This window comes from Haliotis asinina, chromosome 11 (genome assembly GCF_037392515.1).
Source record: "Haliotis asinina isolate JCU_RB_2024 chromosome 11, JCU_Hal_asi_v2, whole genome shotgun sequence".
NCBI classification, from domain to species: domain Eukaryota; kingdom Metazoa; phylum Mollusca; class Gastropoda; order Lepetellida; family Haliotidae; genus Haliotis; species Haliotis asinina.
This window is the reverse complement of record NC_090290.1, coordinates 41,354,253-41,379,834: the sequence shown is the minus strand read 5'-3', so window position 1 is coordinate 41,379,834 and position 25,582 is coordinate 41,354,253. Positions and strand designations below refer to the sequence as shown.

At 39.1% G+C, this 25,582-nt stretch overlaps 2 protein-coding genes across 2 annotated transcripts; one reads left to right on the top strand and one right to left on the bottom strand.

Annotated features, from left to right (window-relative positions):
• Positions 1-10,752: 10,752 nt before the first annotated feature.
• Positions 10,753-11,913, bottom strand: LOC137255435 (uncharacterized). The gene has a single exon (XM_067792877.1). The coding sequence runs from the start codon at positions 11,911-11,913 to the stop codon at positions 10,753-10,755; it is 1,161 nt and encodes a 386-aa protein (XP_067648978.1).
• Positions 11,914-19,102: 7,189 nt separating this feature from the next.
• On the top strand, positions 19,103-20,281 carry LOC137255434 (uncharacterized). The gene has a single exon (XM_067792875.1). The coding sequence runs from the start codon at positions 19,103-19,105 to the stop codon at positions 20,279-20,281; it is 1,179 nt and encodes a 392-aa protein (XP_067648976.1).
• The last annotated feature ends 5,301 nt before the right edge of the window (positions 20,282-25,582 follow it).

Below are 25,582 nucleotides of genomic sequence, written 5' to 3'. Positions count from 1 at the left end.
CTGATCAGTTTTTAGTTTGATGGATATTCCATTCTTGATTTTTGTAAGTTAGTTATGTTTGAGAGTGTATGCAATTATGCACATTCTGGTATTTAAGATATGAGCTGTATATATGATAGGGTAAGGAGGTGTCTTAAGTGTCGTATGTTACATGGTGCCTGACTTACTCACAGACAGTATTATGGTATCACACCACAAAGCCAATTTGCCATTTATGACAGATTGAATGCATTAGTTCTGTATTTTTTATAATGTTTACATGTCTTACAGCAGCTGAAAGTAAGTGAAGTTATGGAGTAAAACAAGTACGGGGAAACCTGTTTAAATGGGTACCCCATGGAACCAAAATGTGGGTTTTGATGGTGTGCCAGATTAAACAGGTGCCAGTGTTGGCAGGTTTCACTGTACATTCAAATGTTTTTGAAAACTCTTGATATTGTAAATACTTACTTTCAATGGAGTATATTTCCTGTTGTTTAAATGGTACTATGGTTACCTGATCCTGTGAGTGTTTAATACCCGTGATAAGTGATCGAGTGAATGAGTAACAGGTCATGGTGACATCATCAGCCTGGTCTGACATTGTGTCCAACTAATCATCATTGCTTGGCTGCTCTGACAATTTGGAGTGAGGGAGGGAGTGAGGGGAGTGGAGTGAGTGAGTATGGTTTTATGCTGCTTTTAACAATTTTCCAACAATATCATCGCAGGGGACACTGGAAGTGGGCTTTACCCATTGTACACATGTTTGGAATCGAACCCCAGTCTTTGGTATGATGAGTAGACGCTTTAACCATTAGGCTACCCCACCACTTTGGGATTGTTGGAGATATACTGCCCAGATGATAATTTTGACAGGGTTATGACTGCAATACTTTATATGTACATGTGCAACATATCTAAGGCCAAATATGTATGTTTTATCAAATTTGCCTGTCAAATCTGCTGACTTGAAGAACAGAAATGTGGGAAGCATTTGGTTTTTATTCTGGCCAATCAGAAATTTGTTATATTTAAAGGAAAATAAACTCATTTGTTATCACTTTCAATTTAACAGAGTTTAAAATGACATATTTAAATGATCTTGAATTTGTTTAAAAAGTTTTCAGCTCTCTTTATCAAAGTTTGATGTAAAAAAGCATATGAAACAGGAATTTTTCATGTAGGTTTTTTTGTCCAATCTCACATTTGGCATTTATTTTCTTTAAAGATGCAAGGCAATACAGTGTATTACTTTTTCCAAAGGCTATTATAACAAAGTTTGTAATTGTTACCTTTTACAAACCATAAATTAGAAATCAAGATATGAAATAATATATGGTATGGGTATTGTGTATTGAATTGTTGGTGCATCTATGAATTTTGACACCCCTTGTTGTCATTGATTTTGCCCTCTTGCCATGAATTAACAAATCATAAGAGTATAACACTTCATAGACTTCCAACAAGACACAAATTTTTCTTGACAAAAAGTATGACAGTGAAAAGATAAGTATACTTTTATTTATGACCCAGTTATATTTTAGATAATAGTTGAGATAGCAATGAGAATGTTTATGCTATGATTAGTTGTTATGTATATTCATCTAGTCACGGAGATGTTGCGTTCTGTGATTTATGTAGATACAATAACTGATGAGACTTATCAATATTATACCCATTTTAGTGCATGTGAAATTCAGAGCTGCATAAATATAAGGGGTGCCTTTGTATAAGTGCTGGGACGGGTATCCTGGATACCTGAGATGGTTGGATAATGAGTAGGACCCGGGTACCCATCTCAGTATCCTGCCCCTTTTGATCATGTGACTACTAGATTAAACAATGAAATGTTATTCCTTCATGATTAAAAGGTTGTGTTGTCTTTGAAGATTCTGACATAATTTACCTGTTTCGAATATAATACATGGCTATGATATTGTGAAAACTAAAAAATTTGAGCGTCAAAGCTGAAATTGCCATTTCTTACAAACTTGATGTCAGGAATTAACAAATGGGTATCTGGGTAGGGTTGGTTAATAGGGGTGTGGTACTTGGGTAGAAGATTTAGTCCCATCCCAGCCCTACTTGAGTTTGAAGCGATCTTACCTCTGAAGTTATCATAACTCCCATATTCGGGGTTTTATGTGAAGCGCAAATATGTGTTCAGTACAGTCTAAGTAAACGTAGCCCCACTGTTATTCGTTACACTCCTACACTGGGTCTAACAAAACCTAGTAGGAGGTCGCGTCAGGTAACCTGTGAGCGACCTATGACTGTCCAATCAAATGCAAAACGGCTAAACAGATTTAACCAATCAGACAACGGCTACTGTTATGGGTTTGATGGGACTTACAAAATACACCAGTCACTGACAATGATCTCTCAACAAATGAAAATAAGGCTGGGGCTAAGTTTACTTAGACGGGTGTCCAGTATATACAAATGTAGAGAATGGACAGTGAATAAACCTTCACTGCATCTCCAGGGACACAATATTCATTGTACCCACAAAACATTTATGATCTAAGCTGTAATGATCCCACAGCTTATATCCATGAAATGGCCTTGATATCAATAACAACTTCTAAATGCCAGTAAAAGACATCATACAACAGCTTGATAACAGTGTAAAAATCTATGCCAAAATGTCACTCTGTGTAATAAATATGAAGGTTTATTGATAACAACTTCTTGTATATTGCTTAGAATGATATTGAGTTTGTTCGTTTGAGATGCCACTCTATGCACTAAGCAAGAAGGCTGTGGATAACAACTTTTTTATTGCTTAGTGATATTTAGTTTGCCAGCTTGATAACAGTTTAAGAAAAGCCACTCTATGCACTAAGCAAGAAGACTGTGGATAACAACTTTTTTATTGCTTAGTGATATTTAGTTTGCCAGCTTGATAACAGTTTAAGAAAAGCCACTCTATGCACTAAGCAAGAAGACTGTGGATAACAACTTTTTTATTGCTTAGTGATATTTAGTTTGCCAGCTTGATAACAGTTTAAGAAAAGCCACTCTATGCACTAAGCAAGAAGACTGTGGATAACAACTTTTTTATTGCTTAGTGATATTTAGTTTGCCAGCTTGATAACAGTTTAAGAAAAGCCACTCTATGCACTAAGCAAGAAGACTGTGGATAACAACTTTTTTATTGCTTAGTGATATTTAGTTTGCCAGCTTGATAACAGTTTAAGAAAAACCACTCTATGTACTGAGCAAGTAGGACTATGGATAACAACTGTTACCATTTAGTGGTGGGCTTGATAATGGTGTAAGAATCTATATTGACACAACACTGTGCAGTAAACAAGAATTTGTTTTCCGCAGCATCATATACTTCAATACTAGCTCACTAACTTCTAGAATGCCGCACAAACGATTATCAGATATGATCTGACACAGAAACAACTTGAGTATTAGCAAAATGCCAAATGTCCTACTTGTTATTATTTATGTTGTTGCTGTTTACATGCAATTATTTTCGTGTTTAAATGAAAACTGTGATTTGTAGTGTTCTTTTGTGACACAAAACATCACTGTGATTCTGTTCTAAGTTGAAAGAATGAGGCATCTTTCCACTACTAAATTGCGTTCTCACACTTTTATTGGAGTTATTTATATGTACATGTTATGTCTGGTTTTTTTCATTGACTTATTGTGTTTAGGTTTTGTACTTGCTCTTTTTTATGGAAGTGTTAGTTTACGAATTTTATTAGTTTTTTGAATATTAGACTCGTGTTCAAGTTTTATCATCATGATGACAGAACCGAAGTGTATTGTACTCTTTTGTTTTGTGAACATCCATGAAACTTCAGAGACTTGATGAAAATATGACATCAATTCTCATTTTTTTCCTCCAAAAATGAACCTGAAATCTCTTGATTGCCATATACTAAATATGGTCAAACATTTTAAAACCAGTGATGAAAATACAGGAATTTTTAAGCCATCTACACTTTTTACGTTAGAAAGATTGTGTGATTATTTGAAGAACTATGAAACAATATTTTGATTTTCTTTCACGTGCAATCTGCCTGATGAATTCTCGGTTGATTCACTCGTCATCTCAATTTTACAGATTTCGCATCCCATCTATAGTCTGTTTGTAGTGAAAATGTACTGATGAATTTCAACAAAAATATAATTCAAATAAAGTGAAATGAAGATTGCAAAGCCTCATAATTTGATCTTGCCGATTGGCCACTTAAATCTCAGAATTTTATTCAACTTAGTTGAAAAGTTGTTTAACGAAAGATCGTAGTTATTGTAGTTTTTTCATTAAAGGGTTGTATTACAAGTAGATAAGTGCAGTAGCTTGAACAGTGAAACAAATATATGCGTGGTACATGATGAATGTCAACTGAGACAACCCCTAAAATTGTCAAATTATGAGGTTTCACGATCTTTTTTTCACTGTAATTGATTTATTTTTTTCATTTAAAGTGACATTCATTGGTCTGTTTTCACTGCAAACAGACAACTGCTTCACAAGTATTAGATGAGCCACAACCTGACATATGACCCCAATTTGCATATATAGGAACGGCCTCCAGAACATTCCATTTGAAACAAGAGGGAAACAGGATGCCGTCTAAATATTGAAAAGTTCAATTTCGTCATGTTGTGATGGTGTCTTGTTGCACTAAATCGCCGTACAAGACACATGTTAAACAGTAGCAGTATTGATCCAATCAGTAGCCAATCTACCTGTAGCAACCAAGTGTATTCATCCAGATTACTTGCCCTGCCTGCTTGTCACAAACGAGTTAACTGCGCTGGCTCATCTAATACTTGTCAAGCAGTATATGTGTACAGGTCAAATGGCACCAACTGTGACAATATCAGTAATTCCTTTCCTCCATGTCACTATTTATGTCTTGTTTGCGTCTTTCTGTATTTTCATATTACATGAGTACATGGCTCCTTTTATGGATAACAATTTTTATTTTGTTGTTGATCGCTGGTAAAATATGAAAATGAAGTTATCACCAATATAGAGTAAAAAAAGAACTTTGCTGTCACTGAGGTTGTTATCCATAAAATGTGTCATGTATTTATGTTAGGCTTACTGTTAAATGCCTCGTAAGAACATGATATTAGACCTTGAGCAATATAATTAGGCTCAGTCTTAGTCCTCAGTGCCTCAAATGTGAGCACTTGCCATTATGGGGCATGCTATTTAAACGAGGCTGGATATCAAGATAACATTGGACCAGTCCTGTTCTTCCTCAGTATGATAAAGTCTCCATATTTTGTAAAGCAGGGATGAATCTGGTGTTATTTTCAGAGTGTGAATGATGTCCCTGTATCTGATGATTTTAGTAGGTTAGATATACCATTTAAAAAGAGTAGGGGATATTCTATTTTGCGAGTATACCACTAGCCAATGTCAACGTATATGAATAAAAGCAATATGTATCCATACAGATGAAATATTTCTAGAGGAATGGAAAAAATTGTCACATTTCCATTAATTTTTCTGTATCAACTGTTTCATCACTTGCATTTCATCAGTCTTGTAAATTCAATATTCCCTACTTTTTTAAAAAATTTAGTATCCGGAACAGATCCTTAAGCCAGTTTTAGTTTGTTAACTTTTAAGTTTGATTGTGATATTGCTTTTGTTGAAATGCGTTTCTTCAACACTTGACAGAACCTTTATTTTGTACCAAGTTTTATTTGAAATTGTTTGTTTGATGATAAATGTAAATTGTTGCATTGATACGTTTGTTTTTCATCCTTCATCCAAATTAAGTAGACAGCACCTTTGACCCAACAGTTTGAGGGTTCAAATCCAGTTTCTCCAAAAATTGACAGAACTATAAAAGTGCTCTTGGATTTCACCAAAGTTGAGGGGAAGTGTGGTAGCCCAATGGTTAAAGTATTTCCTCCTCATGCTGAAGACCCAGGTTCTACTCCCCACACGGGTATAGTGTTTACAGCCCATTTTTGCTGTCTCCCACAATGATATTGCTGGAATATTGCTAAAAGCAATGCCAAATGTAAATTGCCAGTGTGTTCAGCTTTTGGAATACTGTTCAAGGCAGCATGCAACTCAAATCGTCCCCTCACTCGCACAATGAGTGAGTTTAATTATATACAGCACTCGGTAATATTCCAGCAATATAGTGGCTGTCTAATCGACAATCCTATGCTAAACAGTATGAGCAGCGATCTACGCAGTTGACATGTGTCAACCCGATCCCGTTAGTCACCTCTTATGACAAGCATGGGTTACTGAAGATCAGTTCTCATCTGGATCTTCACATGTCGGCATGACGAGAAGGAGTATATTATAAGTTATCTCACCTCACGGTAAGCACGCGTTTTGTGCTAAGCAAGAGATATAGTTTTAAGTTCCATCCGTCCGTACGTACATATATACGAAATAGAATGTCTTAAGAACCGTTTACTAGTTTCTTTTCATATTTACTACCTAGGTTAGGACCCAGTCAGGTTTGATGACCTTGGCCTTCATTTCAAGGTCACAAGGGGACTTTTGACGTTTTACCCATGTCAGCAAGTTATCGCAAAAATAATTACTATGGATTTCTTCATATTCAGGACCAAACTTGACTGACGTTAAGGATTGGTCACCCATTTTGGTCAAGGGAGGTAGGGGAATCGTGCTTCTCCATGTTAATCATGTCAATCACCCTCACCCCTAATTAATGTATGGTCCCTTATTTCGACATTTGCTATTTGCAGTTGTGTAAATACTATATACAGAGTAAGAATCTAAAACATTTATTTTAATTTCCGACTGTACTTTAGGCTACACTACTGTTTCCAGGTAATTACCGGGCCCCTTGCTGGGTGTTGTATATGACAGCAGTCACAGGTGTGTGTAATTGAAACGCCAGTGACAGTCTCGTTTATCGAACGAAACGTTTTATTTGTTTCATTTGACATAAACGGCAGAGGATACAATCCATTTGGATCAATTGCTCTAGTGACAACAGGTGTCTCGAGCAGCAGTCTTGACCTTCATCTGTTAACTGTTGAGCATTGTCATTAGTGATTTCAAACCCACTATCAAAGGTTAAAATCGAGGGAATGAGTTTAGTGTACGCCGCACTCCAGCCACATGGCGACGGTCTGCCAATAATCGAGTCTGGACCAGACAATCCACTGATCAACAGCATGAGTAGCGATCTACCGATGACATGAGTCAACCAAGTCAGCGTGTCTGACCACCCTATCCCGTTAGTCGCCTCTTATGACAAGCATAGTTGCCTTGTGTGGCAAGCATGGATTGCTGAAGACATTCTACACGGGTTTCAGAAACGACAGCGGATACAATCCATCTGAATGGATTACTGAAAGCCTCTAGTGACTGCAGGTGTGTCGAGCAGCCGCCCTGACCATCATCTAATTGTTAACAGGCGAGCACTGTCATTAAAGTTAATTTCAAAAGTTATAATTGAGACCTTATGCAAAGAAATTGGGCAGCCAGTGGGAAGAATAAACCTCAGGACTTGAAATCAACAATCGGTTATACCGAGTTGAGTTTTCAGTTGAGAGGTGATGAGGTAAGTTTACAACGATATGGTTTGGCCCATGGTGTGTTCACCCAAGACTTAAAACCAGCTTAAAACAGATGGAGATTGACGTCCTATATGAATATCTTGCGATGACGTGTTCACAATTAACCAGTTTTTCTTGCAGTTTGAAGGGCAAGGGACTCACGTTATGAAAAAATAAGTCTGAAAGATGTGTTTTGGGGCATATCACTGTGACCTACTCATGAGAAACTGGTCTGTGTAAGAAACTGTCTGCTCGGCCATAGCGAATCCTACACTGATGTTTGATGGCGCAGGAACGTTTTTTGCTCCGAGAGAGCCGTTTCGCTATCTCCCTTTTTGTTGGGTCTCTTAACTGAATCACACACTGATGTTTGATCGCTGGGGAACATTTTCTGATCCGAGAAAGCTGTTTCACTGCCTACCTTGGCTGTTGTGTTGCAATAATATTTAGGGAATGTTTGCTGGTCCGAGGGAGCTGTTTCACCATTTGCCGTGTCCTTTGTGTTTTCTTTGTAAATCGTATACCGATATTTAATGGCCTATGAACATTTGTTTGCTGATCCGAGAAAGCTGTTTCACTCTCTGCCTTGGCTATTTTCTTAAAGGTCACATGCAACGTAAAACACAACTTTGCAGATTCTGGTACCTTTCGGTGTGCACTTACCGAAACAAATCATAAAAAATGCCAATTCAACCTATAAAGTTGAAAAAAACCGCGATGAAAAAAAGCCCGCGAAATCGGAGTTCAAACGTTTCACTAAATTCCCCCCAGCGCTGGGGGGAAAACTGGTTTCAACAGCTGCGCTGCGCTGCGTCCATAGCGCATGCGCAGTGAATAGGCTCGCGGAGCTTGAAACAACATGCATGCCCAGCGTCTGAGGGCGTGAGCAGTAGTCTAGTCTTGGTTGTGTACACAAACAAGTAAATAATCTACTTGTTACGTAAAAACAACTTGTTGATTGTGGTAAGCAGTCTCTGTCACAGAGAAAGCTCAGTGTCTGGTTTATTCACACCTGCCTGTCTGCTAAAGACAACATGCAATACACAGCTTCAATCACTGACCACGTGCAATTTAAACTTAACACCTATCAGACTATACGACATAAAGAAAATATGTTGATTTATGACTCGTGCACCCGAGTCCCGTGTCTGCCACATTATGTAATTAGGCACGTGTGATACACATGACATGTTTTTATGTCTGTGGGTTGTAAACATACTACATTCATTTTTTTCGGATGACTGTATCTGACGGAAACTGGTGCAAACTCTTGTCAGTTTTAAGTCCTGCTTTGTACTTGGACGAATGACAGATTCCAGCCACCCAGTAGTTTACCATCTTTACAGACATGATTTTTGATTGGATCGAACGCAAATTCAGAGAACAGATATTTTCCAAACCCAACATCTCTATTTACATTCTTCATGGATAACAACTTCTTTTAGTGTATATAATTTTGTTTGACAGCAGTATATGAATCCATATTGAAACGACGCATCAAGTACACAAAAAGAAGTTGTTATCCATAAAGAATCTTACTTTCTTGTGACTGGCTATACTTCTAAAATGCCCATCAAACAGATCATCTTTCTGTACACACAATGAACCCTCGGCATATCAGCAAATGAAACAGCCAATCGGAAGCCGTCGTTACACTTGAGTGCATATCCACCCGCTATGACTGGGTTCTGTCTCCCGAGGGCTTCGTTTCGGGGAAAGTAAGCCCAAGTACAAAATATTGCACTTTTGAATCGCGATTGTACGCTTATAATTGTGTTTATTTGTTTTTTTAAAAGCAGCAATGTATATTATATGTCATGAATAAGTGATAAATGCGTTTTAATTATGTTTCAATTTTTGGTTGCATGTGACCTTTAAGGAATCCTACGCTGACGGTTTTTGGTCCGAGAGAGCTGTTTCTCTGTCTATGTATTCCCTAGCCGTTGTGTTTTTAAAGTGAATTCTACACTGATAATTGATCGCGGGGGAACGATTGTTGATCCGAGAGAGCTTCTTCACAGTCTGCCTGACTGTTGTGGCTCCCCATGGAATCCTACACTGAAATGTGATGGCTGGTGAACGTTTATTGGTCAGAGCCAAGGGTTGGTGGCATGCTGCTATTTGACAGTATCAATCTAACACTAATTTAAGATTTTGTAATTAGTGAGTGGGGATCTATGTCGGCAACATTTCATCAATGTTATAATTGTAACACTCACTACTTAATACGACCCCCATCTAACTTAAAAAAAACCCAACAACAACAAAAATGTAGAGTTCATTAACTCCAACATCACAGTCGCATATTTGAAACTACTATTGAAGAAACAAATGTGTTTAGTCATGACCATATAAAATAAAACTGGGCTATAGGTCACCAGCAGCCACCGATGGACCACAAGACCAGAGCACCCTTTCACAAAACTCTCGCAAGCCTAAGATCACGTAACTTTTATACTTTTCTACTTTTTTACTGTAACATAGGGAGTACGGATGCTATGAGAAAAGTTACGAGATCTTAGGCTTACGGGAGTTTTGTGAAACGGGACCCTTTGACTATGGAGACTTTACATCTGCTACATGTATATAGTAACCCAGAAAGATTGTCATCCTACTGACTGCAGTTGGTTTTATCGTATGTAATTTGTGATTACATCTTTGTTCCGCTTCATTTGCATTAAGGTGATTAACTTCCATGATCGTCAGATCTTTTTTCTTGTTAGTGCACGTGTGTACCATCTTTTTCTAACCATTTTCAAAATTATTTACAACGACATTTACAGGTGACCAGAAACAGACACACCTTAAGTCACATTACTGATATTGTAAACGAAAGTACTCATAGCCGAATCCAGATGAGGACATTCGAAGCCCCGTTTAGTAAAGATTCTCTGGCAGTATAAGCAAACTTAGTGAAATCCGAAATTCCCACGGGAATCAACATGTGTAAAATAGTGCATGTTGGCATTATAATAATAGCAGAAATCCATAAATGTCTCTTGAAACATCCATGAGATCCTGTTTCACGGAAGGATAGTGACAGGCGGGATTACAGTTACACAAACAGACAAGAACGAATAACTGCGTCCAAAAAGTCGATGGCTGTGAGATTGCGGACTGGAGATGTGGTACCAACTCTGAGTTCGGTGAATGAGGGAAAGTGCAATCCCATATATAACCACTATCACATGTCCAAAATCATTCAACTAAATGTTACATATCAGTGACTTTAAGCATTTAAATTGGGTTTAATCGCTCGCTTCGTGTGATGTTTTTCTGTGTAGCCAAAAATAGCCCATTATCAGATCCCCTCACAATGGCAGCCATTCGGCTGAAACCACTTTTCGACATTATCAGAGTGTCACACGTTGAGAGGATATATTCATCCAAAATAGCTTTCTCCATGCCAGAACAAACATCACTCCCATGTATGCGGTCGATGTGAACTATGCGGCCTTCAATTTCGATGAAATGTTCAGGAAATGCTTGTTTGAACACAACTCTAGCCTCATCTGAGTCTGTAGCGATGAACACTCTACACGAACCAGCCATCTTTACTTGTTCCTTCAAGAACAGGACAACTGATTCTGAGTCAGGCCGAGAATAGGTTCTAAGTCCATCACTAGGTATTGTTTCAGACTTCCCCATCCGCAGATGTGCACAAATTAACTGTTTAGATGCTCTTTCTGCTTCAGCGTTGAAGGAATCGAACTTTGCCTGTGTTTTGGGTGCAAAGCGGAAGAGCTGTGAAAATGCAATTCTGTAGATATCGTAGTGAGTTTTGTTCTGTGCCCATTTTACCGAAGAAAACAGAGGGTTCTTCATTAAACAAGAAACGTAATCAATATTTCCCATGTAGTAAGTGACGTCCTTGTCATACATCGTTTCCAGACTGCTGTTCTTCATTTTAGTGCCAAGCCCTCCGTTATCAATGGCTCTGATGGTTTCTCGGCTCCGACCTTTAAGCTTTGCCTCTTCAATCTTCCATTCAACCAGATTTGGAATGACAAATTCTGAAAACTCACAAGGTCTTCTCATGAGCAATCCAAAGTTCCGTTTCAACATCTGTGAGACTATATAAGATGTAATGATACCTTTCTGTCTGTCTGCCAGACCACCGCAAAGAGAAGTGCATTCATAAATTATGTATTTGTCCACCAAGACGTCCATTGGGGGTACAACATCCTTCAGCACACCATACTGATCTGGATGAGTTGCCTCCTTTTGCTGTACAGTTCGTCTAACACTCGGTATAGCCTGACGAGTGACATTCTTTTCAAAACTCTTCATTCCAAAATATTTTAAGAGGTGATTAGGAACAAGGTATTTCATTTGTGAAAAACAAATGACAGAAAGCAGCGATGATACGCAGAGGAGCAAGAAACACGGTTTCTTCATTTCCTGAAAAGAATTTGAAACACTGCATTACCATTTCAAAGCACATTTCGAGGTAACAAGTGAGGTAGTTTATTTTTACACTGCAGTCAGCAATATCCCAACTATACTACGACAGTCTGTGAATAATCGAGTGTGGACCAGACAATCCAGAGATCAACATAATGAGCATCTGTTTAAGCTATGACCGTGAGGGTCCCGGGGTAGAATGGGCCTCCAGCAACCCACGCTTGCCATAAAAGTCGACTATGCTTGTCGTAAGAGGATTGAGTGGTCATGGTCACTGACTTGGTTGACACATGTCATCGGTTCCCAATTGCGCAGATGAATGCTCATGTTGTTAATCACTGGATTGTCTGGTCCAGACTCGATTATTTACAGTCCTCCGCCATATAGCTGGGATATTGCTGAGTGCGGCGTAAAACTGAACTCACTCACTCATTTACGCAATTCAGATATGATGACATGTGTCAACCAAATCAGTGAGCCCGACCACCCGATCCCGTTAGTCGCCTCTTACGACAAGCATGGGTTACCGAAGATCATTTCTCACCCGTGTCTTCACGAATCAACAAGTGAGTGAATTGGTGAGTGAGTCAGCCAGGCAAGTGGATAGAGTAATGTGTGTGTATTTAACAGTACAAAAGCCGTATGAAGGCACGCAATCCCCAAGCCGGAAGAAATTGTCGTCTTCCATAGGCAAGAGATTTACTGTAAAAAGAATATTTATAAAATTCCATTTTCTTTCATTACCAAATGATACTCAGATAATGGAGGTATAGTTTACATTGATTAGTGGGTTTATACCTGGTCTGATTATAATTGCAAACCGAAAACCATATTCGGCTCTTTCTTTGTTTGTTGTTTGACGCGGCACTCAGCTATATTCCAGCTATATGGTGGGGATCTGCATCAAGTAAGAGATATGGGCCAGGCAATCAAGTGGTCAGCTGTACGGGCATCGATCTACACCAATGACAAACGATGACGTGCCTCAACCAACTCAACGAGGCTGACAACCCGATCGAATAAGTCGTCTCTTACTACAAGAATGGGTTGTGTTGAAAAAATGTCTTGACCATGTATGTATGTATGTATGTATGTATGTATGTATGTATGTATGTATGTATGTATGTATGTATGTATGTATGTATGTATGTATGTATGTATGTATGTATGTATGTATGTATGTATGTGTATGTGTGTATGTGTGTATGTGTGTATGTGTGTGTGTGTATGTATGTATGTGTGTGTGTGTGTATGTGTGTATGTGTGTATGTGTGTGTATGTGTGTGTGCATGCATGCATGTATGTACACATGTATGTATGTATGCATCTATGTATGTGTGTGTGTTTGTGTGTGCGTGCGTGCGTGCATGCATGCATAGAGTGTCATATAGAGAGTACTTACTGGGAGAGAAGGGTGATCCTTCCTTCAATGCACAGCGTTTTGTGATTAATTTCAGACACATCTGGTCCTGTGACAGCCTGTGGTAGGATACTAGGTGTAACAGGTTGCATTAACATATCAATGCAGAATATATCTATCACGAACATATTTATAATCTAATCTATCCCCCTTGTCTTATTCGTATCAGTGAGAAACCAACAAATACAAAATATTTGTAATTCCAAATTGTGTCAGAGAATTATGTATGTGACGTAATTAGTACTACCTACTTGTGCAACTAAGGTTATGGGTTGCGCTAAATTTTGAGCAATAACATACAGTAATAATCTTGCTGGGGCATCCCATTTTGAAACATCCAGTACGTATGAAATGTTGTTATATCATGGAAATTAACTTTAGGGGATAGATTAGATTATTGCTCAAAATTTAGCGCAACCCATAACCTTAGTTGCACAAGTAGGTAGTACTAATTACGTCACATACATAATTCTCTGACACAATTTGGAATTACAATGATTTGGTATTTTGTTGGTTTCAAATACTGCAGTCGACCAAACATTGCATACCAGTCACCATGGTCTTTAAGAGCCAAATGTTATTCGTGAAGATCCGGACATTTGGTCAACACAACCCGACTTATTCGATCGGGTTGTCAGCGTCGTTGACTTGGTTGAGGCACGTCATCGTTTGTCATTGGTGTAGATCGATGCCCGTACAGCTGACCACTTGATTGCCTGGCCCATATCTCTTACTTGATGCAGATCCCCATCATATAGCTGGAATATAGCTGAGTGCCGCGTCAAACAACAAACAAAGAAAGAGCCGAGTATGTTTTTTGGTTTGCAATTATAAACAGACCAGGTATAAACCCACTAATCAATGTAAACTATACCTCCATTATCTGAGTATCATTTGGTAATGAAAGAAAATGGAATTTTATATATATTCTTTTTACAGTAAATCTCTTGCCTATGGAAGACGACAATTTCTTCCGGCTTGGAGATTCCATGCCTTCATATGGCTTTTTCACTGTTAAAAACACACACATTACTCTATCCACTGGACTGGCTGACTCACTCACCAATTCAGCGAGCCTGAGCACCCGAATCCCATTAGTCGCCTCTTACGACAAGCATAGTCGACTTTTATGGCAAGCGTGGGTTGCTGGATTCCCATTCTACCCCGGGACCCTCACGGTCATAGCGTAAACAGATGTTCATTACGTTGATCTCTGGATTGTCTGGTCCAGGCTCGATTATTCACAGACTGTCGCAGAAGGATGAGGAGAGTGTGTTTACTTAAGTCCCAAGCACATGGTAATTGACCTTCCTTCCTCTGTTTATACGGTATCATTGTATCACTACACCGTAATCGATGTATATGTGCACAATTTGAGAGAATCTGTTTCCAAAATGTGTACCATATGCAAATGTAAATACCCGGGTTGTTTGAGATTTTATCTGTGCAAGGTTTACCAAGTAGTATTTGTGTAATATCAGCAGGATAAAGGTGCCAACGTTCTACAGAGCTTACTAAGAAAGAGTTAATGTACAGGGTTGCTCTGAAAAGAACGTTTTGTTGAATTTCTCAAATCACAAGTAAGCATGTTACATATATATCTACATACTTTATTGTGTATCACTTTATGAGAAATATTTATTTTTGAGTTTCTTCATGCAGTTTATTATCGAGTGTTGTTTCACATTTAGTACCCAGAACACCGAGCACCTGTTACATCGATTGTCTGACGACATGGGGCGTTACCATTTGCGCTTGAAATTAGTCACATCACGCTGCATATTGCAGTAAGGATCATCCTTCCATTCATCTGTCCTGGTACGTACTGCCCTTCATAACATATGTATGACACTTGTAATGATAAGGAACCTGTCTGTCTGTCTTCATGCAACGGTCAGTTCTTGTGTTTTGGCTCCCCTTCTCTCTCTTTCTACTTCACTCCCTCCCTATCTAACTACTGTATTACGTATGTATTTGGTATGTGATAGCTTACTGAATATAAATATAACAAATACAATATGTACATGAATATAATTTTCACGAATTTCACTGTCTAGTGCTTGATGATATTTGTCACGTATTTCCGGTCATTTGGCTTCCTCTGTGTGAGAGAGATAAATCTAACCGATTTGTAATTAATGTAAAACTGATACCAAAACGCTTTATCTGTAACCAGTTATAATCAAGTATTCAGTCTTACCATGGTTGAATAATGCGCATCTTGTAGAACTTCCTCACCCGTGAAGAGCCACCTTTTCGTGGTGGGTGCTTGTTAATTTTAAAAAAGCAAATGGTTTTTATGTGAATCGCAGTCTCCTGGCAAACTTATACTTCAACTACGTTTTGATGTTTCTGATGCTCTAAATTGTTTTGACCCGTGAAGGTCCCAGGGTAGAATAGGCCTTCAGCAACCCATGCTTGCCATAAAACGCGACAATGCTTGTCGCAAGAGGCGACTAACGGGATCGGGTGGTCAGGCTCGCTCACTTAGTTGACACATGTCATCGGTTCCCAATTGCGCAGATCGATGCTCATGTTGTTGATCACTGGATTGTCTGATCCAGACTCGATTATTTACATACCACCGCCTTATGGCTAGGCTATTGCTGAGTGCGGCGTAAAACCAAATTCACTCACTCACACACTCACTCACTAAATTGTTTTGCCGATGTTCTAATTACCATAGCTAACAGGCGTACCTAAACGTATTCTGCAATTCCACACATTCCACAACCCTGGTTTAACGAATAGTGCAAACAAGCTAGAAGGGAAGGGAGAAAGGAATTATCGACCGATTTTCACTTACATGTCAAATGATCGTCTGGTTTGGTTGTTGGAAACTAACAGTCTTCTAACTAATATACAATGTCGTTTACGTAAACATGAGTGTCGATACTTATCGATTTAGAGAAAGCATACGGCACTAGATAGAAACATGACATTTTGAGAGATTTACACGATTTTGGATTGCGAGGCCGTTTGCCTCAAATAATGGGCACATTTTTAAAGGACAGCAATTTCAGGTCCGATTGAGTTCTACCCTGTCAGGAAATTACAGCCAGGGTCAGGGTGTTCCACAAAGCTATACTTAGTCTGTAACATTGTTAAGCAGAAAGATTAATAGTTTATCAATGGTTCTAAGTGATTCAGTTGATGGATCGTTATTTGTGGGTGATTGTGGATGACTTTAATGTTTTCCTGTGATGGCAAAAGCATGCACACTATAAAAAGGCAACAACTGCTAGACACATATTAGATGATCCTGCGCGCTAAACGCATTTGTGACAAGAGAGGCGGTACAACGAATTGGGCGAGTACACTTGGCTGCTACATGTAGCTTGACGATTATACACGTGCAATACATGCTAACCGTGAAATGATATCAACACAGCTACTGATTAACACCTGTCTCGCTACTGTGTAACGTGCGAACGTTTTCAGCGTTGGTGTGTCTTGTATAATAATTGACACATACTATATGTATATCATGTTTTTACTGTTCCCATCTTTGGTGAGTTGTCTGTATTTTACAATTTTTAGTCACTGATAAATCTACTGAGTCTGGTACTGAGTAATCCCCAAACCGACAAATTTGTGTACAAAGATATTTCTCACTGACTTATCAATGTCAAAAGGTATTTTCAGTTTTCTGTACACAATTTTGATGACCATAATAAAAATATGACATAAATTTGGACATATTGTCTGAATACTGACCATTTCTCTGGAACCGGTTATATAAATTTCCAAGACATGTATTCCCGGTCGATCAACAGCGGATTTATGGACGAAAATCAGCCCGTACAGAGAAATAGGAACAAAATTATGGGATAAAAATATTTCCCCCTTGCTACTCTGTTACACCACCATTCAGTAACAGATAACTTTTAACATATTAAAAAGTTAAATGAAACACAATTAACTATTTGTAGTTATTATCTATTTAATATTTAGCAGACGAAAAGTCAACTTTACCCATTAAAACAACACCGCATATTCCTTCGAATGATAAGACTGCAAATTCAGGCATAAGATACTGATATTCCACGCTAACCTTTATTTAAGACGAAGACAAATAGATGATTGGGGCATTGACAAGCATTTTAGATATTCAACAAACCAGGAAAATGTCATTTGCTTCGTGAAATGGATCGGTGGTCCCAAACATATTTGCTCAGTATATTGTGTTGATTCAATTCGTTGGGATTGTACCTGTTCCCAAATCGAGTGTGCTATAACAATTCATGCGTGAAACGCACGGGGAAAATGAACTTCTCGATATTTATCAGACAATCTGTCTCCCTCTTGTTTCAAGTGGATCGTTCTGTGGGGCTTTCCCAAGTATGCAAATTGAGCTCATTTGTCAGGTCGTGGATCATCTTATATGTGTTTACAAGTACATTTGTGCATAAATGGTGTCCAGAAAGCGCATTCAAATTTTCGAAGTCAAAAACTAATTGTATCCATTTGTGTAGAACATATAACCCACACAAGGACACTGAATTAGTTTAGACGGTACATCTATCAAACTCGGTAAAGAGGCCGAGTTCCTGGGTCTGTTTTTTATCAACATTTGACCTTTCAACCACATATAAAATGTTTTAAAACTAAATGTCTGAAGGCATATTGAAAGTTGTTTCCAACTCGAGGAGGGAAGGGAGCCAGAAGATCCTCCTCCAACTGTACAGGGCTCTGATCCGTTCAAAACTCGGATATTACTCCATCGCTTATGGTGGGGCCTGCAAAAGCAACCTTAAACTTCTTGATTCTATCCACCACCAAGGCCTAAGGGATCTATTCGAAATTCCGCTTTTGACAGTCTTTATGTCGAAGCAGATGAGCCTTCTCTTAAATACCGCCGCATCAAACCCTCTTTCCAATATATTACGATCTACTTTGCAGTAAAACCAGTCCAGCAAACAATCCATTACACTATTCAAAAAGAAAAAAAAGAAACGCATTGGCGATTTGTATTTTAAAAACCGATCAGTTACCAGTTGTGTACAAAGAATCGCCAAAGTGGAAAATCGATTTTGCCTAAAAATGATGATTTTGAGGAGATTTCTTACATATAAAGGCATCGCCGAATTCAATAGAAGTCACCTTCCAGTTGAAATAGTGTAGCAAAGAGCATTCACTGTCTGGTATTAAAAAAACAGATTAATTTCAGAAATTGGTTTTGAAGGAGTTTCAAGATCAGATCACTACGTCAGGTCTTGACTACGCGACATGGATCATTGAGATCATTGCACACTGGAGATCAGCGATCTTCTCTTGCCAGGCGTCTGAATGTTAGTCTGAGCAAGATGTCATGGCTCGATGGCAACCAAACAGGTATCACAAATGACCGTCCCCGCACAGGCAGACCTCGAATTACCACTTCAGCCCAAGATCGATATATCCGGGTACTGCAGTTGCGTGATTGCACTGCACAGCAGCCAGGGTGTCTGGACTTCAGAGCATTCCCGGTCAAACTGCACGGAACAGGTTGAAGGAGATTGCTCTTACAACCAGGAAACCCGACATTGGGGTCGTGCTACGTCGTCACCATCGCGCTCAGCATCTCATTTATCTAAAACTATCCACTTGGTTGTACAGACATTACCTTCCTCTAAACTGGTGTAAAATGTCATTTACTAAAGTCCATTTGTGGACGAGTGATATATGTTTGAAAATACAACATTTTCGTAACAGATTTCTCGTCTATGCGTTTCTTCTTAGGGGACAGTATAGTATTGCAGTGTTTCATTTTTGTTTCAGGAAATGAAGAAAACGAAGAAAACATGTTTCCTTTTCCTTTGCGTATCATCACTGCTGTGCTTCATCGGTGTCTCACAGATGAAATATCTTGTTCCTGATTACGTCTTGCAACATTCTGGGATGAATATTTCAGAAAAGAATCTCACTCGTCAGGCTATACCGATTTTTAGCCGAACTGTTCAGCATGAGGAGACAATTCAATCAGGTCAGTTTGGTGTCGTGAAGGATGTTGTACACCCAATGGACGCCTTGGTGGATAAATACATAATTTATGAATGTAATTCTCACTGCGGTGGTCTGGCAGACAGACAGAAAGGTATAGTTACATCTTATATAGTCTCACAGATGTTGAAACGGAACTTTGGATTATTCATGAAAACCCCCTGTGAGTTTTCAGAATTTGTCATTCCAAATCTGGTGGAATGGAGGATTGAAGAGGCAAAGCTTAAAGGTCGGAGTCAAGAAACTATAAGAGCTATGGATAACGTACGGCTTGGTAGAGAAATGGAACACAGTAACCTGGAAACGATGTATGACAAGGACGTCACTTTCTACATGGGAAATAGAGATTACATTCCAAGTCTCATGAAGAACCCTCTGTTTTCCTCGGTAAAATGGGCACAGAACAAAAGTCTCCATGATATCTACAGAACTGCATTTTCACAGCTCTTCCGATTTGCACCCAAAACACAGGCAAAGTTCGATTCCTTCAACGCGGAAGCAGAAAGAGCATCTAAACAGTTAATTTGTGCACATCTACGGATGGGGAAGTCTGAAACAATACCCCGTGATCATCCTAGAACCACTTATCGGCCTGATCTTGAAACAGTTGTCCTGTTCTTGAAGGAACAAGTAAAGATGGCTGGTTCGTGTAGAGTGTTCATCGCTACAGACTCAGATGAGGCTAGAGTTGTGTTCAAACGAGCATTTCCTGAACACTTCATCGCTACTAAAGGTCAGATAGTTCACATTGGCCTCACAAAAGGGGTTGATGCTTGTTCTGGCATGGAGAAAGCTATTTTAGATGAGTATATCCTCTCAACGTGCGACACTCTGATAATGTCGAAAAGTGGTTTCGGCCGAATGGCTGCCATTGTGAGGGGATCTGATAATGGACTTTTTTTTGCTACCCTGAAGAACATAACACGAAGCGAACGATTAGATCCATCTATCATTTATTAAAGTCACTGTCATGTTAAAATAAATTGGTTAAATAAATTTTGGACATACTACATATGTTATATTTTAGATTATCCTTTAAAGTAATGTTTCATACAATCATACACACTGGTTCTCTTTATAACACGATGGCCTGGACTGAACAGAACAGGGCACCCTCTTTACCAGATGTGGTACTGCGATGTTCGTGATACGAATGAGGGTGGAAATGAGAGAGAGGGTGAGAGATATATGTTTATTTTAGTCTCATCTTGCGCGTATACATAATGCACACACATATTTATAAAACTGTGCATGCACAGGACGCCAAAAGGCTATAAGAGAGTTAAAGATCGTTAAAATACGTGAAATGGATGAAATGATTAAAATCAATTTCATAAAATGATGCAGCTGAGATAAAACAAGACACACGCGCACACATACACACGCAAGCACACACGCACGCACGCACCCACGCACAGAGTATCAGTGGTAATCACCGAGGCGCTTTACACACAGAAACGTGCATAGGTATTTTTCTGGATTTCTTTTCACATCCGTCACCCATACGTACACATACAACACACACCTACAACCAGATTTGTACTCACATCACTGTATGAAATAACGTCTACCCGGCGGCCCGCTGCTTGCTAGTTACATGTCAGGCATAAACAACTTTATTTTACAGCCATCCCGGTTGACCAAAACTTTTTCCAAGGGTATACATTTGATCATGTCATTGACTACGGGAAATATTTCAAAAATGATTTACAGCTGGCGGAGCTAGACACGTCTGTACAGTTCATGATCAATCTAACCATAACTTCCACACATCAACCTACCCATTTATCTAACACTAAATGTGATTGGTCTAAAGAATGCTTTCACCCAATGAACAATGTTGTTCTTTTACATTATTGTAATGGTAAAACTCCTCATCTCTGTTTCCTATTTCAAATTACAGGGCTGGTTACATGTTAGCAGGGCCAGGAAGATTTTTCAGTTATCAGCGCTGTGGGCTTCCTCTTATATTTAGGAGTTTCATACACTGTTCACATGTGCATATATACAGTCAACTACCACAGTCAAACACACATGTACTTTCAGCCACGCACATACAAATGTAGCAATTTTGAGTTATCTTATATATCAGTGTTTTTCTTCTCCGGAACATCCAATCAATAAAGTTGGCTAGATGTTTTCAGTATTTCAGGGAACAACATGACATTTATTAGTTTTTCGGTAGAGATGAAGTTTATGAAATTGTCACTTAGATGACCACTGTTAAAATGTTCATATCTAATATCTGTGCACATCTGACAGTCAATCAAGAAATGTTTATCATCTTCGATGGCATCTGTACAGAATGGACAGTGGCGGATTCAAGGGGTGTCGGTGGCCGAGTGTATCTCCCAGTTTATATATATATATACACAGTGGGAGAGTCCCACATCGTGGATTAGCTAATAGTATTCGCTTGTATCCTGAGATTGGGTAGATTAAGTAGCTTTCTGGAACCCTATCTCTTTACAATTTTCTGTAAGTTCTTAATTTATTTCCGTGTTTAACATTTCTGACGTTCCGCAAGTCACTGAACCACTGTTCATCGTTTCACATTGCGCATAAATCACTCCGTAGATAAAGAGTTCATAAACTCCGTGTTAATAGACACGTAGGACCTCCGGAGCACCTGAAACAACAGGAGGCGTTGTGACGTAAGCAGAAGATTATGGGCCAACAAAGCAACATTTTCAAATACATAGGTAGGAGACTGTGGTTTTTACCGGCCATAGTTTTGGTTCAATGATTTTTAATTGTGGCTTTCCCGGCACTGAGTAAGAACATCAGAGTCTATAGTATTTGAATGATTTAGAGCTACCTTACCGTATTGAGATACTTTCATAGTATTGATACAGCATACATTTGATATGTTTGATATATTCTGGTTGGTGATGAGATCATTCTTCAATTGCAAGTGCGGCGTATTACTAAGGACTCCGACCAAGTTATTTCAGTTTCGATTAGTTTCTCATTGGTTGTTAAAATCATCAGGGGCCCGTTCCTCTCAGCGACCGTGCTGTTACGACAGTCGTAAGTTTAGTATTGGAGTTACGATCATCAAGATCACTCAAAAATATTGTAAATAGTATCGGTGAAAGAGTTACACCTTGACGAACACCAGACGTACATGGGAAGAAACTGTTCCTCACTGAAACCGAGGCAACAATTTCTTCCTTTTTTATGGTGCCATTTAGCAATGCACTTAGTTTATTAATGCGATTAATATCGATATTTAGGTCCTCAAAGTATTCGAAACGTTTTTTTATCATGGACCTTCAGCTCATTTACTGTCATCTGATGGTTATTTTTGTGTTGACTCGTTCCCGGCAATGCCTGACAGTATCTGGTTTGACGCTTAACCGGGTGTACTGAAAATGAAAATGGCGCATTCCCGGACCAACACCATCGACAATGGTTGCTTCATTTCTCACAGAGCAGCTGGTGGGGCAGGGCGAAGAGTTTCTACACTGCTCACAGATTCCGGCCGAGGATAGATGAAAGACCCGTGAAGGTCCGAGTTAGAATATTGGCCTTTAGTAACCCATGCTTGTCGTAAGAGCCAGCTTAGTTTTACGACACTTGTATAAAACAAGTGTGCTTCTCACTATATATTAGGTCATCTCTTGTTTTCCCAGAATAACAGCATCTGAGGTTTTTGTTTTGGAGGGACATTTTCACTTTTTGTTAGTACGACCGTTTCCCAGGGTTTACTTTTCCTACCTTTATATGAACATCAACATTCAAATGATACATGAGTGTTTGAAATAAATTGTAAACTTGTGATTTTTCAAGATTGAACTCACAATACAAAGACTTTCCCAAGTGGGAGTGGAAGCCTTATTCTCTCATGCGTAGGGAGACGCTCTACCGCACGGCCACCTGGCCGACGAAGGCGAAGAGGTCAATTATGCATTCATAGTTACTTCCATACATTGATTTTACGCGCGCTTCAGTTATCTTTATGTAGCTTCATTAAATGATCGTCTACATTGTAATTACCAATCATTGACGATATATATGTTAGAGAAAAGACTTCTCCTCGGTTTTGGTAGAGAAATGAAAAACCGATGGTTTTACACTGTCTACCAAAACCTCGAAGGCGTGTTTTCTCCAATACTTAGCAATATCCCAGCAATATCACGACGGAGGACACCAGAAGTGGGCTTCAAACACTGTACCCATGTAGAAAATCGAACCCGAGTCTTCGGCGTGACAAGTGAACGCTTCAACCACTAAGCTATCCCACCGCCCCTGTCGTAAGGGGAGACTAACGGATCGAGTAGTCAGACACGTTGACTTAGTTGACACATGTCATCGATTCCCAACTGCGCAGATCGATGCTCATGCTGTTGATCACTGGATTGTTTTGTCCAGACTCGATTATTTACAGTGGTATTCACAGATACCACTGCCAGCTCAAAGTTCATGGGACACCCTGGAATATTGGGGTGGAGGGTACTGCAGTTTCTTTTAGGTGGTTAAGAAGTTACTGTTTCTGACATGGGGAGACACACAGTCAAACTGGTGGGTTATTGGCATGCATGACACACGGGTGTCTGGCAAGAACCTGTCCCAGAAGCTGTTGCCCGCATTGCCGGGAACGAGTCAACACGACAGTTGCAAAAATAACTATCAGATTACAGTAAATGAGTTGAAGGTCCATGATTATGTGAAACGATGAACAGTGGTTCAGTGACTTGCGGAACGTCAGAAATGTTAAACACGGAAATAAATTAAGAACTAACAGAAAATTGTAAAGAGATAGGGTTCCAGAAAGCTACTTAATCTACCCAATCTCAGGATACAAGCGAATACTATTAGCTAATCCACGATGTGGGACTCTCCCACTGTGTATATATATATATAAACTGGGAGATACACTCGGCCACCGACACCCCTTGAATCCACCACTGTCCATTCTGTACAGATGCCATCGAAGATGATAAACATTTCTTGATTGACTGTCAGATGTGCACAGATATTAGATATGAACATTTTAACAGTGGTCATCTAAGTGACAATTTCATAAACTTCATCTCTACCGAAAAACTAATAAATGTCATGTTGTTCCCTGAAATACTGAAAACATCTAGCCAACTTTATTGATTGGATGTTCCGGAGAAGAAAAACACTGATATATAAGATAACTCTATATTGCTACATTTGTATGTGCGTGGCTGAAAGTACATGTGTGTTTGACTGTGGTAGTTGCTGTATATATGCACATGTGAACAGTGTATGAAACTCCTAAATATAAGAGGAAGCCCACAGCGCTGATAACTGAAAAATCTTCCTGGCCCTGCTAACATGTAACCAGCCCTGTAATTTGAAATAGGAAACAGAGATGAGGAGTTTTACCATTACAATAATGTAAAAGAACAACATTGTTCATTGGGTGAAAGCATTCTTTAGACCAATCACATTTAGTGTTAGATAAATGGGTAGGTTGATGTGTGGAAGTTATGGTTAGATTGATCATGAACTGTACAGACGTGTCTAGCTCCGCCAGCTGTAAATCATTTTTGAAATATTTCCCGTAGTCAATGACATGATCAAATGTATACCCTTGGAAAAAGTTTTGGTCAACCGGGATGGCTGTAAAATAAAGTTGTTTATGCCTGACATGTAACTAGCAAGCAGCGGGCCGCCGGGTAGACGTTATTTCATACAGTGATGTGAGTACAAATCTGGTTGTAGGTGTGTGTTGTATGTGTACGTATGGGTGACGGATGTGAAAAGAAATCCAGAAAATACCTATGCATGTTTTTGTGTGTAAGGCGCCTCGGTGATTACCACTGATACTCTGTGCGTGGGTGCGTGCGTTCATGTGTGCTTGCGTGTGTATGTGTGCGCGTGTGTCTTGTTTTATCTCAGCTGCATCATTTTATGAAATTGATTTTAATCATTTCATCCATTTCACGTATTTTAACGATCTTTAACTCTCTTATAGCCTTTTGGCGTCCTGTGCATGCACAGTTTTATAAATATGTGTGTGCATTATGTATACGCGCAAGATGAGACTAAAATAAACATATATCTCTCACCCTCTCTCTCATTTCCACCCTCATTCGTATCACGAACATCGCAGTACCACATCTGGTAAAGAGGGTGCCCTGTTCTGTTCAGTCCAGGCCATCGTGTTATAAAGAGAACCAGTGTGTATGATTGTATGAAACTTTACTTTAAAGGATAATCTAAAATATAACATATGTAGTATGTCCAAAATTTATTTAACCAATTTATTTTAACATGACAGTGACT

What these genes read in the sequence shown, in the direction of transcription:
- LOC137255435 (XM_067792877.1), bottom strand. Translation starts at nt 11,913, where the DNA reads ATGAAGAAACCGTGTTTCTTGCTCCTCTGCGTATCATCGCTGCTTTCT.
- LOC137255434 (XM_067792875.1), top strand. Translation starts at nt 19,103, where the DNA reads ATGAAGAAAACGAAGAAAACATGTTTCCTTTTCCTTTGCGTATCATCA.